The sequence below is a fragment of the Zerene cesonia genome, chromosome 10, assembly GCF_012273895.1.
Source record: "Zerene cesonia ecotype Mississippi chromosome 10, Zerene_cesonia_1.1, whole genome shotgun sequence".
Classification (NCBI taxonomy): domain Eukaryota; kingdom Metazoa; phylum Arthropoda; class Insecta; order Lepidoptera; family Pieridae; genus Zerene; species Zerene cesonia.
In genome coordinates this window covers 7,877,824-7,899,598 of record NC_052111.1, presented here as the reverse complement: position 1 = coordinate 7,899,598, position 21,775 = coordinate 7,877,824, and the positions used below count along the sequence as shown (strand labels likewise).

The 21,775-nt window shown below is 35.3% G+C and overlaps 2 protein-coding genes across 5 annotated transcripts in view; one reads left to right on the top strand and one right to left on the bottom strand.

Annotated features, from left to right (window-relative positions):
• Positions 1-2,177: 2,177 nt before the first annotated feature.
• LOC119829789 (glycine-rich cell wall structural protein-like) lies at positions 2,178-5,205 on the top strand. 2 transcript variants are annotated; one of them, XM_038352497.1, is made up of 4 exons: positions 2,178-2,249; positions 4,094-4,099; positions 4,432-4,894; positions 5,081-5,205. In XM_038352497.1, the coding sequence occupies exons 1-4, from the start codon at positions 2,186-2,188 to the stop codon at positions 5,085-5,087; spliced, it is 540 nt and encodes a 179-aa protein (XP_038208425.1). In that variant the 5' UTR covers positions 2,178-2,185; the 3' UTR covers positions 5,088-5,205. The 2 variants fall into 2 exon arrangements, with proteins under 2 accessions (XP_038208425.1, XP_038208426.1); XM_038352498.1 differs by lacking the exon at positions 4,094-4,099.
• A 3,492-nt stretch (positions 5,206-8,697) lies between these two features.
• Positions 8,698-21,775, bottom strand: part of LOC119829759 (solute carrier organic anion transporter family member 74D) — a 61,931-nt gene continuing 48,853 nt past the window's right edge. For all 3 annotated transcript variants that reach the window (XM_038352442.1, XM_038352441.1, XM_038352440.1), the window contains exons 4-11: positions 20,288-20,419; positions 19,660-19,824; positions 18,388-18,513; positions 17,042-17,175; positions 16,425-16,555; positions 15,184-15,380; positions 14,025-14,201; positions 8,698-12,335 (exon numbers count right to left, since the gene is read on the bottom strand). In XM_038352442.1, the coding sequence (XP_038208370.1) occupies positions 12,175-12,335; positions 14,025-14,201; positions 15,184-15,380; positions 16,425-16,555; positions 17,042-17,175; positions 18,388-18,513; positions 19,660-19,824; positions 20,288-20,419 (1,223 nt within the window). In that variant the 3' untranslated portion in view covers positions 8,698-12,174. The remainder of the gene's footprint in view (positions 12,336-14,024; positions 14,202-15,183; positions 15,381-16,424; positions 16,556-17,041; positions 17,176-18,387; positions 18,514-19,659; positions 19,825-20,287; positions 20,420-21,775) is intronic.

Below are 21,775 nucleotides of genomic sequence, written 5' to 3'. Positions count from 1 at the left end.
TTTTGTTATAAGTTGCTATTCCAAAAATGCATTTACACAGACGCATTGCCGATTTGCTCTGGTCACTGACCTGATAGACATAAGTAGATACATTTTAATTCTTTAATCACGTAATGAAAGTAAAATAAACAGTTTCTTAATTGTTATACTACTACAACCATATGAATATAAACTTTATATCATCAACACTTGTAACTCATCTTCACAACTAAGAAGTAACGACTATTTCATAATGCATAATTATAATTCAATACTAAGTATTTGAGTAGTAAGTGGGTTTCCTGATAGTAAACGCACAATAAACATTTTCGGAAGCATAAGGCAATTACAGAACCATACGTTTCTGCAAAAAAGTTTGAAATAAAGAAAGTATTAATGCGGGGAATAAAAAAAGGACGCGTACTGAAAAGGACCTCCGGCTCCCTCACTCATCGAAACACAGTAGCTACTATTTCACATCGATCTGCTGCGGAGGTGTGGTACCTTCCCCCGTGCGAGCAGGCCCAATTCGTGCTGAAGTATCAACTCCCACATTGTATAATCTATTTATGCGATATTATATCTAGAAATAATTATTCTGTTATTACGAAGCAAATGATACCTATTCATTCACGCATGATTTATAGTATCTGAACACAAACATCCTACTATAGAGCCTTAACAAATATATAAATTTAGATATAGACAATATAAGCCACGGTGAGCAAATATGTGCTTGTAAATCATAATTTTTTTACCTACTATGAAATGTTTTGTTCAAGTCAAGTTGAATGACCATAAAAGGTTTAAAAGGTAAAAAATAGACATGATTTTTATACAGGATTTGAGAGCAAATTTTGATATTTCAAATGGAATTAGATTCTGTAGACTTGTTACTCTGTAAGTATGTTTGAATTTGGTTTAAATAGAGGTTATAATATTTATTAGTGTAGATACCTAACTGATTTTGGAATATGTATCTATGCTAATATATATAAAGCTGAACGGTTTGTTCGTTTGCTGAAATGTGATCTAATATTGTGAGATTTTTGATTTGTAGTAGTAGTTTGAGGCCTGAAAACAAGAGTTCAGGTTTCAAACTATCTCAAACTTTTTACAATACAATGTTCTTATATTGTATTGTAAAAAGTTTTAAACATATCCATGTTAACTATACGGAAACGGGAACTACGCGGGGAGAACCCCGGTTTTTTGTATCTTTTTCCTTTGACTAGGCGGGCACGCCGCGCGTAAATAGCTAGATAGAAGGTTTGATATTGCTAGGATTTGTGTATTATTACTTTTTATTAAAGACACCGTCAATTCGTGCAATAATATACGCTGTATTTTTCCTTTCAAAATCTATTATATTATGTATCTATTCTTGTTTATTAACATGGATTTTTCGTAAATCTGATGAAGCAATTTCACTTTTTGTTCTCCTCCACTTATCCACAATTCCACTTCCACTTCCACTTCTATCTTTCAGCGTGGTCTATATTTCTCATATTTTTGGATTTCACCTATCACACCCAGTTATAAAAATGACCTTATAAATTTATAAAATAAGTATATGCTGTATATTGACTTATTTGTATAAAAAATTATTATATAATAACTTAAGAAATTATAATTGTAATTATACTAAAGATACAATCGTCTAACTAGGTGTTGCTTACACCTAGTTAGAGAAATAAAAAAAACGTTACGTGAAAGCGTAACAAACATCCATACATCCATACAAACTTTCGCATTTGTAATATTATAATAGGATTACAACAAATAATCTTTCAAGTTCCACGTGAAATAACTGTGCTATAACGTTTATATCGTTCCTGAGATTAACGTGTTCAAACTATCACACAAACTCTCAGCTTTTACAATTTTAGTATAGATTTTTAGGTATTTTATTTATTTGCAGATGTTTCTTTCAAACACAAGAAAATACCTAAAATTATACTTTTAAGCAGATTCTAAAAAGGTCACCTACATTATTTATTACGACGAAAATCAATATTATAAACGAATCGTCATTCGTTTCGAGTTGATCTGAGTATTCTCGTTAAAAATTAGCACAAAAAATTTGCAAACAACAAAAACTGAAGAGTATGTACTGTAAACATTTACTAGCTCATGACATAAGCTCGGTCAAATCTCTGATTATATAAAAGGTGGTACTGCGCTAAGGCTCCGTAGTTCAATTGAAATGGCGAAGTTTGCAGTAGTCTGTGTGGCCTTAGGGCTGGCTGTGTGCGTGTGCGCCGCACCGGGTAATTATATTGCAATTTATTACAGCTTTGAGATAATACTTCAGTGACAGTCTTAAACTAAACTTAATTCAGGGGTTACTTTTGTAAGGAAATCAATTATTAGTTAAACAAAATCAATTATAAGTTAAATTTGTCTTGTACCTGGGACTTTCTCTAGGCGTTGATTTTCTTCCATGTTATTTGCAATTGCACTTCTGGAGTATGAATCCAGTGAAATCGAGTCTGCTCGAATCGTTAATCGTTATTTCAAAGAATGATCACTTACCCTAAACATCACTTGCTCTGAAGGAAAATATCCCTTACACAAAAGTCTTAGAGACAGGGAATTATGGCAAAATTTAATGGTTTAGTTTCTGTTTACCCAAACCATAATGATTTTCTTCAAATGAAATATTTACCTATTATGGAAAATTTTAATCATAAATTTTTAATTGTAAATGAACTCATTTATTACTACTAAATTTATATAGTGAAGCTTTAATTTGTTGTATAGCATTTTACGTGTTTTTCATATAATATGTACATCTAAATAGCATATAGATTCGTTCTCTTACTTCTTCTTCATAAAGGATTTTGACAAAAACATTGAAACCGATGTTTTTATTAGTTTTTGTGTTCATTGCCCTTAAATCATTTTAATGAGTCGTGGAAACTCCAAAATTAACTTTACAAATGACCATTGTGTTAAGTTTTCTTGCGAATGTTTTTCTTGGTTTGTTGGTAGCTGAACAGGATATGTTTATAGTTGAATATATCTAATGCGTCGAAGGCCATTAGGTGTTATTTAGTACTTGCGTATTTTCATTTAGGCAGTTAATTTATTATTTTAGTTGATTGGTCGTCTATTGGTGAAAACAGTGTATTATTATTAATGTAGTCTTTAAAGTATTTATTAATTTTATGTTGACTCACATAAGTACATTATTTGTAATTTAAAATTTTAAACAGCTCTTTAAAGGTAAAAAAATTAATTTTATCATTTCATAGCCATACGATAAATTGTGAATTTTTATTTTCTACCGAGTCAATTATTACATAATATTTATTACCTAAGTAATGAAATTATTTATTTGAAACATAAAATACCGCATTTAATTTTAATTATTTAATCCAATCTGAATACATTAAATTAATTAAGAGGTTTAAATAAGCCATCGGTTCTAAAATATTTTTGTTATTTGTGTGTGTCAAATATACATCTCACACACACGCATATATGTATATTAGTGTAATATAAATTATAACAGTAGTGTGCGTGTTATATTTTTTTAATCGAATGATGACTCTCGTATGCATTTTTTCTAATATAAGCATACTGCATTCCTTCCCTACATACAGGTACTGTATTTGTAATGTACCAAAATTAAAGCTCCCTCGCTATATTTCGAAAAAATGGTACAAAGCTTTTGTTATAGGTATTTTTTACGTATGACTTCAGTTTAAGATTAATTGAATGTCACCTTGACTTAATATTTATCAAGTATAGAGAGCATAGACAATTACGTCATAAGATAATATGCAATATGCATGTCAAAGCACTATAATTGTTCGACGAGTCAGTAGAAAGAGCAAAGAAAGTTCTAGGGAAAAATCGAGTCAGTCGTCGGTATAGGCACAGGCGACACCTTTGATACTCGAAGTTCGATGCAGAATTACCTTGATTAATTATTATATAATTTCCCTATTCTGTCATATTAACTAACAAAGGTTAACAAAAAACCGAAGACTGTTATAAAGGGATGCTGATCTGCCACCAATGTTTCCGCTAATAGGATTGTTTTCATCTCAATGTGTGATAATACGTACCTACTTGCAACTTTTAATATTCGAATAATTTAAAACAGGTTACGGTGGCAGCGGAGGATTTGGCGGTGGCGGCGGTGGCGGTGGCGGTGGCGGTTACGGCGGTGGTTTTGGGGGCGGTAAAGGCGGCGGCGGTGGGGGTAAGGATATTTTTTCATACTTCTATTTGTTACCAAACACTCTAAAATTAAATTTAGACAGTAGCGGAAAATGTGATACGGATTTAAAAAAATCCATACAAAAAATGCTGTTACAATGACATGAGTCTTAAAATGATACATTTAGCAAATTACGCAAATCAAGAATTACTCCAATCAAAATTACGAAATCACAAGAGCAGCGTAAAATGTAGATACTGACTATTTTATAACCGTTTCAGGTGGTCTTGGAGGTGGTGGTGGGTTAGGAGGAGGTCACGGTGGTGGCCTTGGAGGAGGAAGCGGTGGTGGTCATGGCGGAGGCCTCGGAGGCGGAAGCGGTGGCGGCCATGGCGGAGGCCTCGGAGGGGGAAGCGGTGGTGGTCTAGGCGGTGGACACGGCGGTGGCCTTGGAGGAGGAAACGGCGGTGCTTTGGGAGGAGGACACGGTGGAAGCCTTGGAGGAGGAAACGGCGGTGGCATTGGAGGCGGTCAAGGGGGAGCGCTCGGCGGTGGTTATGGAGGCGGTCACGGAGGAGCCAGCGGCGGCGGTCACGGCGGTGGTAACGGCGGTGGTAACGGCGGTGGCCTCGGAGGTGGTCATGGCGGTGGTGGCAGCGGCGGCTACGGCGGCCACGGCGGATATGGTGGCAGCAGTGCCAGCTCCAGCGCCAGCGCTAGCGCAAGCTCGGGAGGCAAATACGGGTGAGTTCTTATACCTTCCATTGATATCAAAAGTAATATCTAGTATTATAAGTGATGCAGAGTAAGTCATGTATGTAAGACATACTAACATGCGAACAATTGGATTGATTTTGATAATATTTATCATAAATATGAAATTTATAATTGTAATTTATAAATAACGAAATTTCATTTGATTTTTTTCAGACGTTAACTTCATTTCGAAAATATGCCGGCGGAACCAAAGTGCAGTGCAATAAGCTGACAATGTGATATAGATATGACATCTCGCCATTAAATTGTATTTTTTGTATAATAGATTATTTACAATTTATTTTGTTTTATTTCCACTACTTTTAATGAGAATTCTAGGTTGGTACTAGAAAAGTAACGTAAGACTACTGTCACTCTAAACCCAAAAAAATTACTATCTTCAGACACAAAACTATAACATATCACCGCTCCGTTACGACATGAAAGAACGGCAAATAAACAGACATTCGTTTTTATACTATAAGTAAGATAATATCATTTTATGACCATAATCTATGACGATAATACCAATAAAACATAAAAGGGCTAATTAAAAATATTGTGAAAATATTTGTTAAGTATTTAACTGAATAATATTATTAATATTGAATATAAAAATCGAAATACTGATTAAATTCACTAATAATAATAATAAACTCTTCTTTTCTTAGATAATAATCATTCCATCCAACAGCTCCGCCAACGTTCAATCTAAGTGGTAAATAATTCTTGGATATAAATATTAGAATGCAGTTTATTTACCTGTCTTGTCGTCGAGTCGTCTTTTTGAATAACAATCTTTAAGTACTTTATGACATCACTACCTATATTAATATTATGAAAAACGTGTTTATTTCTATCAATAAAAAAATTAAGTTAGCTACGGCGCATCTTTACCGTGAAACTTGGACAATTTTTATTATCTCGGATCAACCCGGACGAAGACGGGACAAACAACTACTCATAAATAGAATAAATTATTTACAAATATTAAAAACTTTAAAAAATCTATGTATAGCGATTTTTATCATACCTCATCCATTTCATCCACCTCTTTGAAAATTATACCTTATTATTTTAGGTATACTTTTTCAGCAAGAAGTACATAACGTACGTAAAGAAAAAAAAAATTAAATTGAAATAAAACATTTACTTAATTATTTAATTTCATTCACCTAATTTAAATTACTTTCTTGTGATGTGTGTCCGAACAAAACAGCAATATGCTATTTCACGCCGGTTTTCTGTGGAGGTGTGGTACTTCCCCACTGCGAGCTGGCCCAATTCGTGCCGAAGCGTGCTCGACTACCACATGTAAACTCTTTTAATTATAAAAGTATGATACAACACTTACTACTATTCAAAAAGGAAAAAAATACAAACACATTAAAATTACAAAGAAAAAAATAAACAGCATTGAACAAAATCTTACAATAAGGGTTACATTTCTAATATTTGTAATGTATGCGGTGGATTTGATACCTACACTAGTCTCTAGTCTAAACTTTAGGCTAGAGAATAATCAAGATATATAAAACTCGTTCTCAAATAACATTACATATGATATAGATTTTTCTATCATTGACGTACAAAATATAACTATAAAACTAATTATTTTCTATTTAATTGAGTACCTTATTATTTCCTCGTACTTTCAATTTATTTAAACCTTCATTTTTAATTAATAAGATAAGAACAAAATCGTAATATATATAAGGCGTACTTAACAGCTGTGTCGATATTGTAAAAATTCAATATGCAACATTCATCGAAGACGTGGTTGAAACAATTACCTTGGGTAATTCCTGTGATTTTGGTGGTTTTTGCCGCCCAAATTGTTACCGTTTACTCTGCTTCTTTGGGTAAGTGATTAAAAAAAAATTAAGTTTAAAAATAGAATAAATTTGTACTGATACGACATCTTAAAATATTTAAATTAAATTGTATTGTTGTCTCGATGGTGTTTTAATAATATAATATGTATCATCATTTTATCATATTTATATATCTAATTAATTTTTTTTTTATAGACGTGTTGCCATCAACATTGATTCGAATTTCAACGCCAATTTTGAACGTGTACGTATAACTTTTTTCTCATATTTATGATCGTAATAAAACAGTAACCAGCCTTTAAAAAAAAAGAATGATAACTTTGAAATATAGATGTGTGTACAAGCGTCAAACAGGTAAAAACCAGGGTAATGTAAATTCTGCTTTCAAAGTGAGAATGAAAGAAACAAAAGTAACTTTCCTGCTTAAAGTCGTATTGCAGATAGTCGTGTAACGGTTTGGCACCCCTACTTTTTATTTTTGACTATTTATTTTCTGACCTTTATTTGAGAACAGTTGAAATTTTTCCGTCTGCTTCATTTTTTTTTTATATGAAGGAAGTACTTACTAGGTAATTACATATAGTATAATAATATTAAGCCCGCAGGGCACCTTGTGGCGAGGTGTCGGGGAGTAGCGACCCTGCGGACCTGAATGCTCCCGGGAGAGGACCCTGTCTTCATCTCCGGCTTGCCTTAACCGGTCGGCTATAGTGAAGCCTGACGAGGACAGGACCCCCACCTCTGGCTTGCCTTAGCCGGCCAGAGTGGAGTCGCGAGAGCTTTTAGCTCGAAGGGTGGATGCGAAGCGTAAGTGGAGAGTGGGCACGTGATGCTGGACCCTCAGGGAGCACGTGATCGTCGTTTAAAGTCCAGCGACGCCTCTCCACTCTTAGCTGCTCACAATATGTTGCCCCCTTGTAGCATTATTGCAGCGACTTATTCGGGGGCCTGTACAGTGGGAGGGCGAGTCAACGCCTGCCAACATATTTTTGCTTTCCTAAAGTTTAAAGGCAGGTGCCATAGTTTCCAATAGTTCCTTATACCGTTCCATTTAACATCCCATTCCATAGCCCAGATATAAAATGTCTATATTTTGCAATAGTACTACATCGGCCGCGGATTGCCTAGGGCTGTAACTCTATAGGGCAGCCATGGGCAGGCTGCGGCTGATGTCACATAACACATTAAAATTCTCAAATGGACCTCTGCGTGTTGGATCTGTGTCCCCACGTAAGCCTTCCAAAAGACCAGGTGCCTTCCTTCTACCCGAGTATTATGGAAATGAGAAACATAATAATAATTATTATTTTCTTTTTTTACAGGTCACTCTAGGACAGGAAATTAAACAGCGTCAGATGATAACGTCAACTTGCTTTTGTTTGAAATAGTTCATAAGTAACGTTTTGATATGCAATAAAGTTCTTATCTCCTACCAATGTATATGTTTAATTTCAACTTATCGGTGCTACAAACTTATTTATAAATTGAAAAAAAAAAGGTTTTTATGATTTATAATGTTATAGCAGTCGAATGTTTACAATGAAATTAGGATTACAATGAAACCAATACATGGCATTTTTGTACACATTTTCCAGCTATCTCCAGACACAAAAATTGTATAAAAAAATCGTTCCCTTGCGACGTGAAAGACGAACAAACAAACAAAAACACGCTTCTATTTGGTTTACACGGGAAATGCTTATAAAGGGATACACAAAAATAAACTCAATATATCTCTCAATAATGTTTTATTTACAAATTATTATAAAATATGTGACGAACGCACAGTAACAATAATTATTATGAACAGATAAGTAGCCATACCGGGAACATTACAAAAAACCATTTAACCAATAAAACTTCTACATCGAACTTTTACATTTTTGAAATTGGTTAAAACAATGTACAGTCGCGTACATAATATACTTTCTATAAATAATATTTGTGATATTTTGGTAAATTGTTAAACACTACACCTTTGACCTTATGACGTACACATTTTCCCTAAGATAAGCGACATATAATTGTTCGACGGCACTGTCAAATTAATTGCCAAATGACAAGCAAAAAAAAATTTGTCTTGTTTGTAATAATTTTTTTCTCAAATACGTATGTAGATTTTTTTAATAAACAACGCAAGGCACAAATTTGACCGCTTCCAAAAGTAATAATATAAACCCAATATGGCTTTATTTTATTCAAAACCTTATTTTAGAAATGATATCAAACATATCAAATCTTTCAAAAATCTTTAAGGTTTAGCCACCACTGAGCGAATATATATTGAATATCAAAAATTTTCGCCGAAAAGCGGCTGACGATTATGCATGCGATTTATTAAATTATGCCCATCATTAATATAATCAATATATTGACAATACCAATAGGTATTCGTTTGTTAAAACTATAAATTGTAGACTAGTGTTTTTATTTGTTATTGTTACAAAAAACATTAACTTCATTGATTAGTACTAATCGAAAAACAGACAACAAATCATACTAAAACCTAACTGACGAAATTCATGACAGTGATGTATAATATTTCATTTAATTTCCCTGTTCAAAATTGAACGCCCTAAAAATTACGTTAAAATAATTATGCTCCGCCACAGTTCGAATGAAAAACGCAGCCGAAAATATAAAAAAAAATTATATATAGTATATACCTATTCAATTATTAAACATTTATAAAGATTGCACACGAATAATGCACATGTTAGAAATTACGAACACAATATTTACAAAATAATAAAAAAAAAACAATTTGGTGGCACAGAACACAAGCACATGACGGTCATAAGAATTATATTTTTAATCTGTATATAAATCATTACTATGCAAAATGGCAGTGGCCGTTATGCTTCGATTTTTAAAAATAAAATTCACTTTTTTTTTATTGCACTTGCCATCCTAAAGATGTAAAATCACCCCGATACATTGATAAGAAATTACAAAGAATTAACAATAGCAAAACGTATTGCAGATCTCGACGAGAGAAATAACCTAGACTTGCTTATAAATTTTATTATAACTCGTTTACACTTCGCCCAGCCTTTTATTGTATAAATCTTCACTGAACTATAGTCTGTCATTTATGTAAAAATCTGAATAAAAATATAATATTTATCTAAAAAATAACCATTATCCTATCAAATGTTTCATCAACGAATTTTTTTTCATTATATTGTAGAAACTTGTATTAAATTTAATAAACTAAATACTCCAAGTTTTCTATTACTCAAAGGGAGTTATATAGGATTAACACAAAATAATAAAAAACATATCTAATGTACCATGAGAGAAAGTTTACATTTGTGTAAAATATATAATGACGTTTGCTTGAGTGCTAAATTACATAATTTGTATTTTATTTATATCATACGTTTCCTAAATCCTTTATTCTATAGAAACAAAACAAAAAATGCCAATTTTTTGTAAATGCATAAACTAGACTCCTACCCAACTATTAGTACATACGTAGAATATTACAATATTGAAATTTATTAAAAAATATCGTTGTATACATGTATTTAATGGAATAATGGTTGAAAATGTTCATTGCTTCGATACTATACTATTGTTTATTAATACATTGACTGGCCATAGCTCGAGCGAGTAAATTTTAAGATAATTAAAAATATTATATTATCAATTAAATATAACTATTGTGATTATATTTCATCTTAATATATTTACAAAAATTAAACATACTATCCCTAAAATAAACGTCTAATCACTAGCCATTTAATTCGCAATAATCGAAATATAAATGTTTCACTGAACGCTGTCTCTATGTGCATGTTTTTTTTTCCACTATAAAAAGCTTTATATTTGTAGCAAAAACTACATATCAACGCATACATTTAAGTCTAACACAAAAATAAGAAAATTTTATAAAAAATTTCGAAAGATCCGTCTCGAAGGATCTTTTTTCAATATAGATAAAAAAAATCGTTATAATACGAGCGTTAAAGATTTAAGTATAGAACATTAAGAACGATTTTCCATTTACTATTTAGCACATAAAGACAGCGATACACAGCACATAATAAGTCAGTCCCACAATTGTGATTATGTATAATGCTGCTAGCATTAATTACATGGAACTGACAAATATCTATGTAAAACACCCCCAAATACATTTGCGACACATTTAAATGATAAAATAACAAAGATTATGCAATTCGCGTATAAATATTTAGCGTACTAATCAACAAAGGTCACTTATGCACTGGTCTAAAAAGTAGAATACAGTAGAATAAAACATTATGTAAAATTGTATTATAAAACCGCGAACGTCTCGTTATTTTACTAAATAGTTGCCGTAAATTATACACGTGACATTTAAATGCATCACCGCGAACACACATCGTTGAAACAAACACTTATATATGAAAATACAGACTATATTATATTATTGCATATGCCTATTCAGTCATTCACTAGCATACCAGCATATGCCCGCCCTAAAAATATTCCACTATGTTACCTTTATTTCACCCTACATTGCACATTCACGCTATATGGTATTATTAATTCCATGGAAAAAAAAATATTTTATTCTAGAAGTCCATTAACCGTAAAACGACACTAACCTCACCTCGTCGACTACATATGTATATAATAAATTGATAAGTATAATATTGCCTAGCAGCATATTGAACTAACAATAAAGAATCTTGATAACATAAGAGAATAATAAATTTTCAAACTAACACATTGCATAATTCTAGTATCGTAGAGATACGATGTTTAAATTGCACTAATATTCAAGTAAAAAAGCAAAATATTTAAATTCTATCCAATTCAAACAATTTATAGGAGCTTAACTTCATCAAAATTTAAATAGCAAATCTGGAAATTCCATTACACGTTTTATGGTACATGCAGTGTATACAAATTCACTACAATTGCATACCACAGATTTAATTCCAGATTAGCTAGGAGCACAAAATTTATTCTAGAAGTTATGCCATTTTAAATTTAACTATCTCATGTCACTTTCATTCTTAATTCAAATATTTCAAACACAATACGAACCTCGAGTTGGGTCTTTTTTTTCTAATTGATAAGTTCTAAATTTAAATGTGCGTGCGTCTTAATTCAAAATTGCCTTATCACGATTCCATTTAATTTCCCCAAATTATTATTAATTAATTTATTTATTATTGGCATGATTATTTTGCAAGTAGAAATATATTTAAGTAATGATACCTAAACACAGCTCTCTGTTCAAAAAGTCGTTTGTGAATATTACATCGTTGCGTTCCCATAACCGCCGCATGGGATTTCATAGGCTTCACTGATTTATTTCACAAATAGACTTCACTGTTTGATTTCACGTATAATTTTCACAGGTGAGTTTCACTGTTGGGTTTCACGGGTGAGTTTCACGTATGGACTTCACAGATGGGATTCATATGAGAGGTTCTGTCAGAGCTGCGTGTCGGGCGACGTGGGCGGCGTGAGCGGGCTGGCGAGCGGCGAGAGGGGCGCCTCCGATACCTCGCACGGGTTCATGTCGATGCGGCCGGCCCGGCTCCACACTAGCATGTCCATTATGAACGCTAGGAACATTAGGCCGGCTGATAGACCTGAAATAGAGTACATATGGACATAAGTCTTCGACCATATTGTAATATAAGGGCATGTAGTTAGCGAGGCGTTGGAATAGATTTATTTTCTACTAGCTTTACGCCGGCGTTGTCGGAAGAAAATTCCTTTAGAAATCGGATGTTTCACCGTCGTAAAAGTAAGCTATGACGCTGTCTAGACTACTGACTTGCGAGTAAACACTTCAACTTTATATTATTACCATAGATTTACAGTTAAATGAAATATGTTTCATCTATGATAGCATAACACTATGTACTCCAGTGTCGACACTTTAAATATCTCAACTATTCAATCCATGAATAAATCACAACAAATTCTTATTATTATATAAACAACTAGCGATCCGCCCAGGCTTCGCACGGTTACAATTATGCACGTATTAAAAAAATCTTCCTCTTGAACTCTATGTATTAAAAAGAAACCCAATCAAAAATCTATTACGTAATTTTAAAGATCAAAGCATACAGACACACAGACGGCTGAAAGCGACTTTGTTTTATTGCTAAGTTCAAGTCTAGGTACGTGATAACTCAGCTATCTTTACACGAAATATGTATGAGAAACTGACACTCTAACCTATTAAGGCTTGTTATTAAGAAAAAGTTAGTCACGCACGCAAAGCAACACGCACGCCGCACGCCACGTTGGCGGCCGCGTGATCTCCTCAGCGAACGTAACAGCGAGATGACATAATGACATTAGAGATCGCTGTGTATACAGAGTCTCTAGGTTTCTTTTTTAATTTAATTGTAGGTATTAATTTTAGTGTAGATATAGTTAATCATGCTATTATTTTTTTTTAACAAACGAAAACCGTAGTGTTTTCTCGTGTTTGATTTTACGCGAGTATTATACATTTAAAAATTAAAAACTTTTTAACGGATTTTAAACACGATTTAATCATTATATTATTAAACCACGATGATGAAATGTTAACATCTCAGTCTCCCCGTGACCACGCTCGCTGTAAAGTGTTCGAAACGTCGGGTTAATAATATAATGATTAAATCGCGTTTAAAATCCATTAAAAAGTTTTTAATTTCTAAACGAAAACCGCACATAAACAGTAACCTGTTTTTTGATATGTGGTAGTCGAGCATGGTTCGGCACGAATTGGGCCAGCTCGCACCGGGGAAGTACCACACCCCCACAGAAAACCGGCGTGAAATAGCATACTGCTGTGTTTCATTCGGTGAGTGGGGGCCCGGGGGCCTATATGCTTTTCCTTACCCTTCCCAGTCCTTTCCTTTATTTCTCTCGTCAATCCTTTCTTCAGCCCTTTCCAAATTTACGTCAGCAATCCAGGCGTAAGATCTACAATCGACCTTACGCCTCTCCCAAATGTTCATGGGCGGTGGTAGCGCTTACCATCAGGCGACACACCAGCTTCATTATCGACGATTATATTAAAAAAAAAAAAGGTGTGTGTGCTATCCACACACGATAGAAGTGAAACTTCAGTAAATCGACAAAAGAATGAGATGTATATATATAAAATAGTATGTATATTTCTGTCTCACTCTTTGCCGGCTTCATTCTACACATTTTTGTATTTGTGTCTCTCACCTGTCGTTTTTCCGTTGCATCAGCTTTGAAATCACAACGATTCTAAAGAAGTTTCACTTCAAAAAAAAAAAAAAATGAACAACCCCTTAAGCGTGACTCACCCAAAAAGAAGTGTCGCAGGTGGTCGCTGTCGTAGGACGCGCAGGCGCCGAGCAGGCCGCACGCGGCGTCGCGCAGGCGGCACGCCGCGTCCACGGCCGCGCCGAACACGATCGGGCACGGCACGTTGCCGAACACGCCTATCGCGAACTGGATCACGCCCATCGCCATCGCTTTGTCTGGTGGCAACGGTCGGTGCGGTTGAGCCGGGCGTACACGGTCAATGGTGGAAATGTGAAAACTGTCTTATAACGATTCAAAAGTGCCTCCAATAGAAGTCTAAATGAATGAATAAATATTTGAGTTTCAATTTGATTCCATCGCGGCAAACGTCGCAGGCCAGGCCACGCCCACTATTACTTCATGAGTGAGATAACTCGATGGACCGCCTGCTTAAATAAATGCATTCGTCGTCACACTAACAGTGTGATCCCCACTAATCAAATGCTGTATGTTCAGTTGCGGGGACTAATTAATAAAAAAAATCGTTTGTGCACTCCATACAATTAACGACTTTCACAATAAAATAGAAATTGTATTATTTTGTACGCTTTGCGTTCCTCTTTTTCACAACAAGTAGCATCTTCCACACAACTACTCAACAAACTCACATTATGCACATATCTGTGCACGCACACATCTCTCTATACGCACACTGACCAAATCTAACGACTTGCATACATAAATCTATTCTACAAGTACACTCGCGCATATTCACCAAATCTAACCACTTACAAATCCAGATCTATGCTACAAGTACATTCGCTCACACCGCTCGCAAATACAACAGGACAGTCTAGTACAGTCGCGCACACTGACCAACTTTAACCACTTACATACACATATCTACGTTACTAGTACAGTCGCGTACACTACTCTCAAACCCACTCCAAACACACACAGTCAAGTACAGTCGCGCACACCACTCGCAACCACAACCCGCACACACACACAAGTAGAGGCGCGTACAGTCGCGCACACCGCTCGCAACCACAACCCGCACACGCACAAACAGAGCCGCGTACAGTCGCGCACACGCACAAGTAGAGGCGCGTACAGTCGCGCACACCGCTCGCAATCACAACCCGCACACGCACAAACAGAGCCGCGTACAGTCGCGCACACGCACAAGTAGAGGCGCGTACAGTCGCGCGCACTTACCGTGCCTGTCCGTGCAGCGTATGATCAGCAGCACGGCGCCCACCTCGCCGCTGGCGTGCACGAACATGACGGCGGCGAAGATCGCGACGAACGCGTAGATCCGGTCGCACGGCCCGCCGCACTCGCCGCTCACCGCGAACCCGTTCCAGCCCGCCGGCCCCGAGCGCGTCGCGTTCGCTAGCTCGTAGCGTTCGATGCTAGATAACAATATACATATATATATTTAGTCATGTGACGATATAAAGAAACAACTTCGAGACGAACGGCGAAAGAGAAAAATTAGAAGCAAAACATTGAAAAAATTCGAGTTTGAGTTAGATGAAAATTAAAACTTATCGTATCGGTATGAAATTTGTTTCAGAGACAGATTATAGTCTGGATTAGCACAGAGGATACTTTATACGGCTATCACACGAGTGACGTGCGGATTACAGCTAGTGTAGAATATAGTATATACATTAATTAAACTTTATAATTACGTGTCTCTTAGGACATCGATAAAACAGTCACAATTGAAAAACAGTGCTGATAAAAAAATAGATTTATCGATTCAAACGAGTAGGCCCTGAAAACACTTTGGTCAAAAACAAAGTCTTTTAAAAAAATACAAAATAATAAATTATCAAGAAAATGCTAAGTAACATAATCTGTTTATATGTATTTCAATAAGCTTATTTTAAAAGAAATAGGTACAACGTTATTGTAAAATGCAGAATTCTATTTTAGATAAAGTTTTGTTAGATGTATTCAAAAATAATTATTTGCTACCCCAAAGGAGAACAAAAAACAGTTTTTTTTTCTTTGTCTCATTTTCAGTCTTTAACCAATACATCAGGCTCATTTGATAGTAAACATTCGGCAATTCAACATTTCTAAAAAATCTTAATAAATATAAGTTACGTGTCACATTGTTTGTCCGCGCTGGACTCCTTAAACTACTCAACCGATATTGATTAAATTTGTACACCATGTGCAGCTTGATCCAACTTAAAAGATATGCGTTTCTGGGCGGATCCGGGGCGTGCAACTAGTTATATAATATTTTCTTGTGTTTGATTTTACGCGAGTATTATACATTTAGAAAATAAAGACTTTTTAACGGATTTTAAACGCGATTTATTCATTATATTAGTAACCCGACGTTTCGAACACTTTACAGCGAGCGTGGTCAAGGGAAGACATACATATTACATAGTTATATAATATAATAAATATTCTTTATGAAATTTCAAATAACTCACGTCTTATAAGCCTTCAGGCCTTGCAGATCGCCATCCACACAGGAGCAATTGTAGTATAGCCACGTGCTGTTGTCCAATTGCTTGCTGCTCATGCATCCCGCTTGGCACGGCGACATGTACGTGTACGAGTCCTGTCGATGATATGTACTTTAATGCAAGGGAATAGGGTTCAAAATTGCACGTTGAATTTATCATAATCACTTCTGTTTCCGTTACTCTCTGTACCTAAATGATTAACTGTATCAACTAGATTGAGGGAAAGCTCTTAAATACATACTTCATTGAAAATTTATGATTTTAATTATTAATAAAATTGTGATCCTGAATCGAAACAGAATAAATTTTTAACTAGTACAATACAGTTTTTGAGACTCGCACGTTATGCCACAAACTACCACGTACTATACGCACGTTATATGTGTGAGTTGACATAAGTGAATAATCTCTCACACATACAAATTCAATACCGATTGGGTACATTACACGCTCTGAAAGTGCTTGTGTGCGTTTGTATGCGTGCATGTGGTCCGAGTGCATTTGAGTGCGTGTTCGTGTGCGTATAAGTGCGTGTGCGTGTGTATACGTGTATCTGTTCGTACATGAGTGTGTATCCTCACCTGTCCGCAAACAGGACTGTAGGATGCGTTCTCGCAGTGACAGTCCACACTGCACGACAGGTTGCTCATCTCCGTCTTGGTGATGACGCGGAAACTCTCTTCGGGACAGCTGACGAACATCAGCAAAATCATACCTGTAAATTATTGTGTAGCCGTGAGCATACTAATATTTTGGAATTATAATAGGTACATTTAAATAATAATGAACAGAAAGGTCCAATGCCAATTTTGTAAAGAAAGAATCTATCGAAAAGAAATCACCGTTTCAAAGTAACCAGTTTCGCTGAAACGCAAGCGGAGCGTACTACATATTATTATAAACAAACTGGCTGCGCATCCGTATCCCGTAGGAATATCGGGATAAAAAGTTGCCTATATGTTATTCCAGTTGTCCAGCTGTCTACGCACCAAATTTAATTGCAATCAGTTCAGCAGCTTTTGCGTGAAAGAGTAATAAACACACACACACATCCTTACAATTTGTCGCATTTATAATATTATAGTAGGATTAAAGTATCGCTTTAAAATAATCTTCCATTGAACGTATAACAAAAAAGCGTGCCGCGCCACGTGACCGCGGAAAACAGCCCCAATTACAGTCTCGTCACAAAATTGAATCATGACACGTGTGTTATGTAGCGCGATGAGCACTAAGTGGCGTAATGTAACATCAACTATGTGTACACGCTTATATTATGCGCGATGCGTGTTCGTAGAATGTGATTGATTCGATTATTTTCGACACGCTTTTATAAGCTTCACCTGTATGTTTGTAACCGACTTCTTTAGACTCGATTTTGAACCGTTCGAAACGGACAGATTTAATATGAGCTTTGTACACTTATAAAGGAACGGAGAAATTGCCATAATTTCATGCGTACATCTTGTTATCCTGATTAGGATCGCCAGGACAAAAAATTAGTTTACACTCAAAATGACCAAGTGAGACTAAATAAGGGGTTCCATATTTAAAGCGTGTTTTAGTTGTTTTAGTTGTTTTTTACGATACAGTATATAGTATAGTTACTGTTTAAAATAAGAAGTTACTAGTTTAATTTGACTCTATGTTGAATCGTCCGAAACGAATGAGCAGACTGAATGTCAAACATTTATTTATTTCAATAATCTTTTTTTACAGCTTTTCTGGTACTAAATAAAGTATTATAAATATCATATTATTATTTTTTGGCATTTTTGTATCGTTATGAATAATCACTTTTACACAAAACATAACCTTGAAAAAAATTTTACCCAGTCCGTACCGTCCGTACATAAGAATTTAGGAGGTGGACCTCCTAAATTCTTCCAGAAGTTTCAAGAACGTTCGAGATCATTCTAGAACTTACCAGCGCTGTAAATAGCAGCAGTGGCAGCCGTCCACGCGGCCACCTGCCTCGCGCTCGGCACCAGCTTCAGGATCACCACGCCGGAGGTGATGATGCCTAAACCCATTACCAGAATACCACCGAGACCTGGAAATATGACATTGTTTTTAATGTCGTTATCAGCTTTTTTTTAAGGATCACGAAAGATCGTAACACGATGACATAAGCTTACGTATAATTTTATATATTACTAGCTGCGCCCCGCGGTTTCACCCGCGTAAGTCCGTATCCCGTAGGAATATCGGGATAAAAAATAGATGTTGGCCGATTCTCAGACCTACCCAATATGCTTACCAAATTTCAGAGGAATCGGTCAAGCCGTTTCGGAGGAGTATGGCAACGAAAACTGTGACACGAGAATTTTATATATATAGATTTTACTAGCTGCGTTTTAGCTTATCGTGCCCGTGAGAGGATAAGAATGAAAAGTAGCCTAAGTTATTTCATATAACATTAGCTACCTGCTAGTGAAATTCCCGTAATAGTCTGTCTAGTCGTTCTAGAGAGTAACCAAAAAAAACAGACAGTATTAACACTCGTATTTCATAAAAGCCCGACTAGGCACTAATTCCAGGGTGAAAAAATATACTGCTATATACGTCGTTAAGCGCCATCATTACAGCAGCTCCCACACTGGAATTAATACTGCTTAAAGACGCCACAATAATTACCCAGGCCTTTTAAAACTACAAAATACGTTTAGTAAATCTATTATTAAAGTATTGTTCTGATATATCTTTCTACGAAATATTATAAATTCCATAGAGTTACGCTGGCAAGTGAATGAAAAAAACATTTAGTAGGAGATACGGTTGAAACCTTGACCAACAGAGCGTTATAAAATAATAATCTGATGCCACGATTAAACCACATGAAGAGTGTTTAAAAATATATTTACACCATCAATCTAAAGCACATACAAATAATCGAAAGTGCTGATATTTTAACTGTTATTTAATATAGATCGTATTCATACATTTAGATATGGACAATGATCAAGAAATTATACCAATTTTTACAATATAATTCCGCATTTTGATGTCATTTACATAACATTTATTTAAACACATACGACACATTAAAATATCTTCATCCACTGACCAGTGTCATATCCAAACACTTTCATTGCTGCACCCTCAACCCCTTACCCTCCTTTACCCTCCTCTCGCCTCATATTCTCAGCCCCACCCACTCAGAAGCAGCTAACCCATTCACATCCCCATAGTACCTCACCCGAGACAAGATTGGCATCGTGCGTCGGCAGCCGGAACTGCTTCTCCAGGTACTTCGGCAGGAACGAGTAGACGCCGCTGATCGGCATCAGGTGGAGCACGGAGCTCGCCGTGCGCCACATGAGAATGTCGTTGGTGAGTTGGCGTTTTATGGTCGCGAAGAAATCTGCAAGGGGACCAGGGTCGATAGTAGAAGATTAGATGGTTAAAACGTGCTGGCGTTTAGATTTGAATCCATGTTAATTTTATAAAATAAATAGCGTATGCCCGTAGCTGCGCACGCGTTAAATTCGGAGTAGTTTCATAGATGTTATTATACATATAAACCTTCCTCTTCAATCACTCTATCTATAAAAAAATCATCAAAATCCCTTGCGTAGTTTTAAAGTAAACCTTTAAAGAATTAAAGAAAATACGTTTATTACGATTTAAGCATACAAAGAGTCATAGGTCAAGAAACAGAAAGCGACTTTGTTTTATATTACGGAGTAAATATATATAAATGGTAATGATTCAACTGACACGGTGTTATCGTTTTTATATAGATCGATTTTTATATATTCATTTCAAAAAATCAATGTTTACCACATAATTATCTAATGAGAATATCAAACAAATGTAGCACCTACCCTTAAATAACGGTTCGTTCTTCTCTTTACTCTTCTTGACTGGCAGCGGCACAGGACTCTGTCTTATTTGTCGCGGAAAACAGAACATAAGCCCAGAGAGAAGCACTATGAAGCCGGCTATGAATACCATACCTAAAACAAATATAACATAATTAAAACATGCCTTTATATCTCCCCGCTTGTGAACTTCCCCTGTCTCACTTTAAGCCTAATTCAATCTTAGACACTAATATTATAAAAAGTAAAAACTGCTGGACCGATGTAACTTCACTGAGTGACATAGGCTATATATGTACCACGGATGAAGCCAGCCAAACAGCTAGTAATTGAATGAGGCTGATAACATAGAGACCGGTCGACGCTTTTTTCGTAAATATATGAATTTTAAACAGTACTTTATTAATATAAAGTACAGCTTATAACAAGCGCGCAATCAGACAAGAATGTTAATAAAATAATATTCACTGAATATTTCGTAAAGTATTTAACAAAACATTCAAAGTTTTGCGCCGAGTTCATGAAGCTTCAGATTCTTAAAACATCCGTACAGCAGAAATTCTGAGAAAGCATATCATTTAAAACTCTGCCAACAATGCAATTTTTTGTATGCATTACTTCGTAATCACAGCGCAAGGAGTGAATCATTAAAAATGGCAAATTTTAAAAGCTCTATATACGCTTCAAGCATAACTCATTTCGCACGTATGAAGACTTATTAAAACAATTTAGGTCATCCACCCCCAAAAGGCGAGATTACCCACATGAATGCGACGATAACACCAGATAAAACATTACAATAACAAGCGACGTGGGCGTCTGTTCATTACATGCCGAAACTATCAATCAGCGTTCTCAAGGTAACACGGCAATGGATCGTACACGAAAAATCCGACACGCTACATTATAATTACCTTATACATACAAATCGTTAAAGTACACGTAGGATAAGCAATAAATCGTATAGTCTTCCCACTTACTATCGCGAGTTGATTTTACCCATTAATCAACACGCCTCGGCGCACTTAACATGTTTATATGTATCGAGCTAAACTATTACCATAAATTGAATGATACTAATGAATCCAGTACACCAAATACAGAACGTTTATTACTCCTGCAAACACGAGCAAAAAATCCAAACATGATCATAAAAAATCGAAGAAGCAAATAAAGAGCAAAACAGGCATACATTGTTTAATCGAAGACTACATAGATTGATATGGAATTTATCAATTATTACAATTATCATATAAACGATCGATTCAGAACCAAAAATATCTGTGACTCAATGACGAATCGTTAACTTCTATGCAAATCAGATTAAGGCGAAACTAATAAATTTTTAATGAAATTGTTCTTGATATTTTCAAACAACGATGACTTATGTTTAGGTTTATGACGACACTTGCCAAAGCTAGCGCAGAAATAAACAAACACAGAACATGATATTAATATAAAAATAATACTGATCTTTTCTTTCATCAGCAG

Coding starts and splice junctions, on each gene's coding strand:
- LOC119829789 (XM_038352497.1), top strand. CDS start 2,186: ATGGCGAAGTTTGCAGTAGTCTGTGTGGCCTTAGGGCTGGCTGTGTGC.